Source organism: Branchiostoma belcheri, unplaced genomic scaffold (genome assembly GCF_001625305.1).
Source record: "Branchiostoma belcheri isolate BF01 breed outbred unplaced genomic scaffold, Haploidv18h27 scaffold48, whole genome shotgun sequence".
Lineage (NCBI taxonomy): Eukaryota > Metazoa > Chordata > Leptocardii > Amphioxiformes > Branchiostomatidae > Branchiostoma > Branchiostoma belcheri.
Genome location: NW_017804109.1, coordinates 243,645 through 253,619, shown reverse-complemented (window position 1 = coordinate 253,619; position 9,975 = coordinate 243,645). Strand labels below are relative to the sequence as shown.

The 9,975-nt window shown below is 43.8% G+C and overlaps 1 protein-coding gene across 1 annotated transcript in view; it reads right to left on the bottom strand.

Annotated features, from left to right (window-relative positions):
- The window catches only part of LOC109479399 (glycine receptor subunit alphaZ1-like), a 7,948-nt gene extending 2,200 nt beyond the window's left edge, over positions 1-5,748 (bottom strand). Inside the window, exons 1-12 of the mRNA XM_019781361.1 lie at positions 5,692-5,748; positions 5,469-5,544; positions 4,832-4,910; positions 4,117-4,189; positions 3,504-3,610; positions 3,295-3,362; positions 2,454-2,680; positions 2,154-2,236; positions 1,701-1,832; positions 1,290-1,368; positions 1,018-1,152; positions 129-276 (exon numbers count right to left, since the gene is read on the bottom strand). Of these exons, the coding sequence (XP_019636920.1) occupies positions 129-276; positions 1,018-1,152; positions 1,290-1,368; positions 1,701-1,832; positions 2,154-2,236; positions 2,454-2,680; positions 3,295-3,362; positions 3,504-3,610; positions 4,117-4,189; positions 4,832-4,898 (1,119 nt within the window). The 5' untranslated portion in view covers positions 4,899-4,910; positions 5,469-5,544; positions 5,692-5,748. The remainder of the gene's footprint in view (positions 1-128; positions 277-1,017; positions 1,153-1,289; positions 1,369-1,700; positions 1,833-2,153; positions 2,237-2,453; positions 2,681-3,294; positions 3,363-3,503; positions 3,611-4,116; positions 4,190-4,831; positions 4,911-5,468; positions 5,545-5,691) is intronic.
- Positions 5,749-9,975: the final 4,227 nt, after the last annotated feature.

The window sequence follows — 9,975 nt, the reverse complement described above, 5'->3', positions numbered from 1 at the left end:
CACACACACACACACACACACACACACACACACACACACACACACACACACACGAGCAAGCAAGCCGAAAACGATCAGATTCAAACGACCATTTACAAAGTCCTAAAAAACCCTCTAAAACCACTCACGTCCTTGTTCTTGTACATCTGAGCGGACATGGCGCTCTCCTGTTTCCTGCGGGAGAAGTGGTGCGCGGCGGCGAACTCCACCAGCGCCGTGAACACGTAGATCGTGCACACCAGCATCCAGATGTCGATAGCACGGATGTAGGAAAACCTGAGTAACGAGGAAAACACCGGGTCTCTATTTTAGTCAGTGCAATTTTTAATGACAGTTCCTGGGATGACAAGACATAACGTCGAAGCATCATACGTTACGTATACGTATGCAAAAAGTCATGGTGTGAGTGTGAGAGAGAGTAAGTAAAGTGTGACAATGTGTGCGTGCGTGTCTGTATGTATGTGTATGTGTGTGTGTGTGTGTGTGTGTGTGTTTTGTATACACGTACCGTTAGTTATGTTTGTGTGTGTGTTTGTGTGTGTTTGTGTTTGTGTGTGTGTGTGTGTGTGTGTCTGTGTTTGTGTGTGTGTGTGTCGGTGTGTCTGTGTTTGTGTGTGTGTGTCTGTGTGTGCGTTCGTGTGTCTGTGTGTCTGTGTTTGTGTGTGTGTGTGTCGGTGTGTCTGTGTTTGTGTGTGTGTGTCTGTGTCTGTGTGTGTGTTCGTGTGTGTGTGTGTGTGTGTGTGTGTCTGTGCTTGTGTGTGTGTGTCAGTGTTTGTGTCGGTGTGTCTGTGTTTGTTTGTGTGTGTGTGTGTGTCTGTGTGTGTGTGTGTGTCTGTGTGTTCGTGTGTGTGTGTGTGTGTGTGTCTGTGTTTGTGTGTGTGTGTGTGTCGGTGTGTCTGTGTTTGTGTGTGTGTGTCTGTGTGTGTGTGTGTGTGTGTCGGTGTGTGTGTGTGTGTGTGTGTCTGTTTGTCTGTGTACCATTCTGCCATTGCATTGCGTCCGGCAGATGAGTCTTACCTGGGAATGGAGCTCCGTGTTGCCGAGGTGAGCGTGGTGGAGGTGAGGACGGTGGTGATGCCGAGCGCGACCCGGGCCGGCGCCTGGAGAGGACTGATCCAGAACGTCAGCCACGACAGGGCCACGATCAGGGCGCTACGGGACGGAAGGGTGGCACTGGGTTACACTCTAGCGTACGCGTTGAAGGCTAGACATCCAGGTAATGAGATACACAAGGAAATTGCTACTATAGCAACGGGATAAATTTCAGAATCGAGACCTCAATGACCCACCTGGGCACATATGTTTGTGTTATGTAGTACCCGACACTCCGAACCAACTTGAAAGTGGCTTGGTTACAGCCGAATTCACCTGCAAGTAGGAAAGAAAGACACGGTGAACGAAACATTTGGATAATATCATAGGACCAGGTGATATATAAACTGTTACCGCAGGAATGTAGAGATCAGCCAGATCCTACGGTCGCAAGGCCGGAACCATTGGCCAAAGGAGTGGCCATCCATTGATTACCACGTACCGTAGGATCTGCTTGACTGTTAACGTTGTACTCTCTCTCTCTTGGCTTGTTGTAATCTCTCTCTTGTAATATAGGTTAGCTAATGGACACGCTTTTGGGCAATGGTTTATACAGCCTTGTCACCGTGGGATCTAGCTGAAGATAAAGTGAGTACGTTTCTGCCCACCTATAGAGTAGTTCCCGCCACAGCCCTTCCATGTCCAGCCATCAATGACGTACTCCGGCAGCTCTATGCCAGGATTGGTCTCCACTGCCGGCTCCTTCCACTCTATGATCAGGTCATCCGTTGTCATACCGTCTAAAGCCGCAAGGGGGACAGAAATAAGAATTCAAGGCGGTTTTAAGAAAGCGGTAGCAAACACGTGTTTGCTACCGCGATCCAGGATCAAGCGGCGCTCTAGACAGTTTTCGCGTATCCAAGAACGTAGATTTGCGCCAGTCAAGGTCTGGCGGATACGCCTGGACTATACAGAACATTGCGTCAGAACACGGTTCTATAAAATAAAGCAAGGCTTTGACAACAAATTGAAGGAAGACTGTCAGTAACTTCACAAAGTTTTCACGGCTGCAGCATGATGCAGAGCCAGTAGATGAGGGATAATGATGATTGATGACTTACATGGTCCCAGTTGAATCTTGCAGAACTGAGCATCGAACGGGTACATGCGGAAATCCATCGGACAGGAGTTCTTCAGCGTCTTCCTGTAGGTTCGAGTAAGAACAAACAACTTGTTTAATAGTAGTAGTAACCATCTTTCCATCTCTGAAGGTGATGGCAGCACTCTACGTCTAGTGTTGAGGTTGTGTGTAGCCTCTAGCGTGGTGTGGCTTAGATATCAGTCCTATCTTCACAGGGCCGAAGTTTCTCACTATGTATCTTACCAACTCAGACGACCTTTCACAACAAAAACTGTCTTACTTCTGGCTGGAGAGGACGTCGCCGTTTGGCCAGACCCAGAGCAGGCTAGTGAAGGCGCTGGAGGCGCGGTACCCGGCGTCCTTCTCGTTCAGGAAGTAGATGTCGGGCGTCCAGACCAGGCTGCGGGCCGCCACGTGCAGCTGGGCCGTCTGGTTCGGCTGCGTCGGCGTGAACCGGAACCGCGGGTCGTTCCACCACATCCGGAAGTAGAACGTGATGACGTAGTCCTGGTGAAGAAGGGAAAAAATGTAAAAGATGCAAAGAAAAAGAAAATGTAAAACCTGAAGCTCTGATGCAGTTCTGTAGAGAGCCACTATGAGACTCATAATCGAATTTGTCTTTAATTTGTTTCCACCACATCCGGGAGTAGAACGTGATGACGTAGTCCTGGTGAAAAAGGGTAAAAAGAATGTAAAAGACGCAACGAAAAAGAAGATGCCAAATCTGAAGCTCTGATGCAGTCCTGTAGAGAGACGCTAGGAGGCTCATAATCGAACTTGAAGAGTAGAACGTGATGACGTAGTTCTGTGGCTGTGGAAGAAGGTGAAAATGGATGGTTCTGGTGCAGTTCTGAAGAGAACAGCTAGGACGCTCATAATTGAGTGTCCTCCATTTTTCACCATGCACGCACACACACACACACACACACACACACACACACACACACACACACACACACACACACACACACACACACACACTCACTGACTCACATAACGCGCACACACACACACACACACACACACATACACACACACACACACACACACACACACACGCACGCACACACACACATTGAAACAAAACAAACGTAACAATGTTACGTTAAAGTTAACCTCACCATGGATATCTCGGAGATGGAAGCGATGCTCTCCACGTACATCTGCATCAACACGTGAACTCCCGGACCTGGGACGGACAGGGCAAACGTGTTAGTCTAACCCGTGTATGACCCTAACCCCAATCAGGTATAGAACAAGAAGTAGTAGGTACGGTTCTACATGTAGATACAATACCATTACCATAAGAGGAGAAGACAGAGGGGTTCACCTTGATCATTAGGGCGGATCCTCCTGTCGTAGGTCTCCAGAATAGCGTAGAAATCTCTCATCGAGTGCATCTCTGGCGGGTCTGGCGACGTCGTCGCTACCTGAGTCCTGGAACAGAAGAGAGAACGACTCTATGTTAGTTGGTCATACCCATGTAATTTGGTCTACTACTTCTTGTAGGCATAGACTTGCAAAGACGTAAATTTGACGCTCCATATTGTCTGAAAGCTCGAGCTCGATATAAACTCACGATGACCTCACCTACCCTTTACATAACTGTACGTCGTGTGTATCCTTCCTCTTACTATAACCTTACCTAGTTGAAATGCAACCACAACAGGCCTCATGTGGGGTCGTGTGGCGTAACGACAGAGCAAACGGCTCGGAACCAAAAAGAGGTCCCGAGTTCGAATCCTGCCATGCCACTGATTTTGTGCCCTAATTGGGAAAGACACTTTACACAAATTTCTCACTTAACTCAGGTGAAAATGAGTATGCCTGTCGTTCATGCCTTTGTCTGCGTTGGTGACGGTATGAATATAATTTGAAAAAAAACTTGTGTGCCGTCGCCATATCTTGTAATAAATGTTAAAATAGACAAAAAATAGACTTACCCCGAGCCTGTTGTTCCTGCCGTTGTCGTTAGGTCTGCTGTTGTAGGACTGGGACTGGTGCTGTTTACGGCGTCTATCGTTTGGATGAAAGTTGGTACTGAATTAAGTCTATTCTTTTTCATATGACGGACATGACACGTTACAGATTACTAGATGACAGTGTAAAATTGACAACAATTATTCGTCGTTTTGGGTAGTTTCAAACATGTGCAATGTTCCATGAAAGCTACACGTGAAACGATATTTGTTTCTAAACATCCACCTTAAAGGTTTTTGAAAGATCTGTCCGTATTGCGACAAAAGAAGAAGGTAGAAGACAGATAAAAGATCATTACCGCAGTAACTTAAATATGACCTCGTTCTGCAGAACACACGTGTGAAATATCAGTTACACATCCTATCCACAAGATTAAGAGGCCGCCAGAGATGAACGACCAAAGATCACAAAATCCACTCATTATGCGGTATGTGGGACTATTTATTATCCACTGCCTTCGAAGGAGCAAAGAAGAAGTCAAACCTTATGATAGCTATAGCGTAGTAGTAGAAGTAGAAGTTTTTCCAGACAGTAATTGTCTGTCTCCTATTCTTGTATTGTACCGAATAGTATCTATGATTGTAAAAGCAATTAGCCTTCGGGCATGATTTTGCAAATAAAGATTATTATTACAACAGGCAACGGAGTATATTACTAGTATTCTTAGGTTAACCTCACCAGAGATGTTCATGGTGAAACATAGGATGATCACAGGAAGTATCACCGCCCTCTGTACCACAGCCATGGTGTTAGCTACCTGTCGTAGAGAGGATGACGCTGAATATTAAAGGCTATGGTAGTATTGTCATGCTTTTATTTCAAACCCTTCCTAGTACGCTTTTGTCCCAAATGTGTGTCGTTTATTTTGACAGTACTTAAATGACAGGTCTGTGCAAAGGATATTCAGTCTGAAAATCTAAAGAGCCCCCAAACAAACGTTTTTAACAATGTCTTTGTCGTTGAATAGGGGTTCATTGCACATTTCTCCATGCCACATACGTATTGACTCAAACAAGCGTTAGGGTAAGGTGCGGCGCGGTGCTAGATTGTGTGCTACATGTTTATGTGGCTCAGAGGCTTAACAACTAGCTTAGCAAAATTCATCGCTTGTACAGAATGCCGAAACGGTTTTGATGCACTTTTCCGCATTCTGAACAAGCGATAATTTTTTTTCTCTAAACACCAGCAAAAGTACCATACGGCAGTTGTGGCGGAAACAAATTAAAACGTTTACTGTAAACCAAACGCGAGGAGCCTGTTTATGAGTAAAACATTGCACACCACATGGATTGTTAACCTGGTTTGGTTGACTCACCTGGTTGCAATGTTCCGTTTAGAAGCGGTATTCTGCCGTTCGTCACAACATACGGCTGCAAAAATCACACGTCAACCTGGAGCAAGGCAAAACGCTTTTAAAACAAATAATTACATGAGATATCTGATATCTCTGTATACATACATCGCTTTAAAATGTAAAATTGGAATCAGTATTTGTAAAAAATAATTCAACTAAACGTCTGAAAATATATTCTACTAACATGGCAACATCCGGACGCCACTTTCCTGGCTAAACATGTAGACTTTTTCTTTGTACTGACGTGAAAAGTGTCCGTAATACGCATAGTGTAGCCATTACGTCGGCTAAGGTTGGCTTACACTTTTTTATTTTCCAAAATATTTTTGGTTGGGGAACTGACGAATCGAGGCGCGGCGCGTCTATTGAGGGCGTGCTTATGTCAACTTTCCGGTTGGGCGGTCAAGCGGCGCAAAGCACCCGATACTCGTAACTAGTGAGTGTGTAAACTGTACGCATAAACCTGCGACATCGCCGATACGTTCAAACATAAACTTTTCAAATGTTTCATTCTTCACAAATATATCTCAGGAAAATTGTGTACACTAGTCGAACATTTCAACCTTTTTTTCTTGAATGAGTTAAAAGTTTGAGTCGTCTCTTTTCCCGGTAGAGTTGGTGAGTTGGCTATGAGGGTGATTGTTTAGAGGTAACACGACTCCGGATCATAATATCAGCGGTGTGGTCACACCCTACAGGACGTGAAACGTGAACTGTGTGGGGTCACACAAAGTACTCTACAAGCAGAGGTTAGTGGGGAAGATTGTGACCTCTCTATCATAGTGCCCTGTTTTCTGTCGCTTCTCTCCACCAACATCTGCCACTGGTCGGAGGTAGTAGGTCGGAGGCTCAAAGGACAGGTAGAGTGGCGACAGTAAACGGGGTACTAGTATATGATAGAAAGGTCACCATCTTCCCCACCAACCTCTGCTTGGAGGGTAACACAAGGCCTCACTACGGAACTCCTCTGGCGCACTAGGGCGCCCACGGGACTTTAATAGATTCGGGCAATACCTTAACAATTCAAAAATCATTCAATGTAGAGAATTCCTGAAGAAAAATTGCAATGCTCAAAAAAGATACGACATCCATTAAATTTGAAAAGTTTTCCCTGTCAAACTTCTTTGCCCGTCCCAATTCGTTCGGAGCGAACAAAAATGTAACCCTGGATACGTATGAACAGAAAAGGACCACAGTTTTGAACATCATCTAAACTGTGGCGAAAATTAATCTCCAAGCAGATCCCTATCGGTGGCAAAAAAGACAGTATCAAATTGGCCAGACAGTATCCATTGGCCAGAGAAGCTCCATTTAATAGCCACCGACGGGTGGGGTGGGGATCAGAACAAAAAAAAAACGGCCATATATAAAAAGGTAACGATAATTCCCCACAACCTCTGCTTGGAGAGTAGTGAAAATATCACTTCGTGCTACCGCCAGATGCAATTAGTTAAAAATGAATCCCGATCATCAGTTCTAATGTTGTCAACTGTTAGGCGCGAAAGACGGAGAATATAGCATGTACTTACAGTTACAGAAGACTTTATCTTGGTCTCTGTATCCCCGTTCGGATACGTCCATACGTGAATATCGTCCAAATGCTGTTATGTGGAGATTTCTCCGTGTTCGGCAATACAAAATGCTACGATGACAACGCACCTTCTTTTATGACAAACACAATAAGATGATGTCAACCCCCGCCATTCCCTTTAAAACATGACGATATAATGTCATGAACCGCTTTAGAGTTCACAATGCGTTGCAGACATCGACACAACAAAGCTAAGTCTTCGCGTAGAAATATGTTTTCGAAAACTGGTCTGGTTCATAAATTATTACGGGAAAGATCGTGATGGCAAATCCTTTGGTAATTGAAGTAATTGAGGCATGAATAGGAATATTGACGAAGGCTTACACGGCTGACGTAGTCACATATTCTCTCCGACAAACCGTTGGCAACCTTTCACATGCCCTAAGATCCGCAGGTGACCGTGTAAAGGATATTGTGCAAGAACAGGACTAAAGCTGGCATACCAGACAGTCCCCAGAGCTTTAAGGTTTATTATTGGGAAATGTTGCAGATTTCCTGCGATGTATGTGTTATTGTTTCTGCTGATAATACTGGTGATATTCTATACATGTAGATGCATATGCGTGTGTTTTTGTAAGTGATCGTATCAATAGAAAGATGCATATGGTTCAGTTTGCAAGCCCAGAGTCCCGTTCCAATTGTTCTTTGACCTACGCTAGGTGACAACAATGTATGTGCAAGGTTTATGGTTTAATTCGCAACCATGGGGACTGCCAAATGCTTTACAAAATAAACTTAGCAGTCTACAAATCTACAAGTCCACTTACGAATAAAATCACACACACACACACACGCACGCACGCACGCGCACACACACACACATAAACACACACACACACACACACAACACACACACACACACACACACACACACACACACACACACACACACACACATAAACACACACACACACGAACACACACACACACTCACACACACACATACACACACACACACACACACACACACACACACACACACACACACACACACATAAATTTAACACACTCCGGCAGAAGAGAGAGAGTGAAATATATATATATCATACATAGACAGACAGATATACAAAGAGAGATGGAGACAGAGGGAGAAACCGGCATTTTCCCTCTCGTCCTAAATGTTACCATAATACCTAAAAGGTTGCCTAATACCTACACTTCAGTCTGTCCCAGCTTATATCAGCAAGTATGGAACAACAAACAACTCACCCAGTCGGTCAAGGTGTCAGCACTGTGCCCCACCTGTTCGGCCGTGAGGTCAAGAAAAGACAGCACTGATGTGAGCCGTCATATGGCTTCGTGGGTTAACGATAATTTATCCCCAAAGTATACTTGGCTCAAGAACGTATATTTTTATGTTAAAAATCCGATATGGCGCGTAGTTTTCGACAGGGAACCACGAAGTACGGAGGTAAGACTATCCAGAGTCGCAGTCAGCTGTTGTTCTATTCTCTTCCTGTCGTGCCTGAAAAATGTCAAAAGCGCGTGGCGTGAACACCACGGTCGAGAGAACGACACGCGCGCAGTCTGTATGGGCCTGTGAGGCTTCGCTTGATGCACTTTATGTTCACGGCAGCAAAAGTTCACGGTCTGAGAAAAAATAACATGTTCACGGAACTACATACATGTATATATTCACGTTTGCGACAGGTGCGTGCGACAAGTCCAGGAATTATTTGTTTACTGTAATGATAAGTTTACGGTACAGCAGTGACAGTGAAAAGACAGTGAGCTAGTGACTCCTCATTATATTTCTGAAACGAATCATATCTAATTCGAAATGATAAATTATTAATCGTGATGCACTCTATGATATTACTGTTGTCGCCGACGTTACATTAAAACGTGATATTAAAGGTAATTGAAACTTTATTGCATGTTCATTCCCGGGGGGATAAATGCACGGATGTACAAAGTACAATGTACTAGAAAGAAATTACAACAACAACTAGAGTTCCACGATCTCATACCTTCGCCAAATGATGTTAGCCTTTATAAATAAGAAATATACTAATCACCCTGATTATGCAAATAGTATCCTCAATTGCATGAATTATATCAGTCTGTTGATCATATTCTACACCAAAAGACAGTCTTATCTTAACAAAGAATGCCATTATAGCATTTCCTCATAAATTATGCAAATGTGGTCCTTATTTGAATAAGTTATGATTAATTATGTTCACCTTCACTTAACTTTCAAACATCCCAAGTATGAAATTTCAGGCAGTTACCACTATGCAATTATAACATTTTCTCATTAATTATGCAAATTAAGTCCTCATTTGCATAATCTTAAAATAATAATAATTTGCCTGTGTTTTTCTCGTTCTTAATAACATATGTTACAAGCTTGAACTTCCTATCATGGAATGCAGCTGATTTATAGAATTTCCTCATTAATTATGCAAATTACATCAATATTTGCATAATTGTAATATCATTATGTCAAGCATCACTTAAGCTACCTACATACCAAAAATCACTATGATCCATCAATCGGTTCTAGAGTTATCCTCTTTTAAACATTTGTCCTTTAAACCCCCCCTGCAGTTCCAGAGCAAGCAACTAGGGGGCTCAAACTCATGTCACTTTATCCCCAGCACAAGAGCTACCTGCCATCCAAATTTCGTCACCTTAGCATGTCTGGATCATGAGATATCAAAACCGGGAGTTCAGCTGCAGTACCATGACAAGCCACCAGGGGGCCCAATATCTAATCATTTTGAGGTCTCATCAAGACCTACCCACCTACCAAATGTCAAGATAATCCATCTAAGCTTTCTCGAGTTATGCTGTTGACACATACACACACACACACACACACACACACACACACACACACACACACACACACACACACACACACACACACAC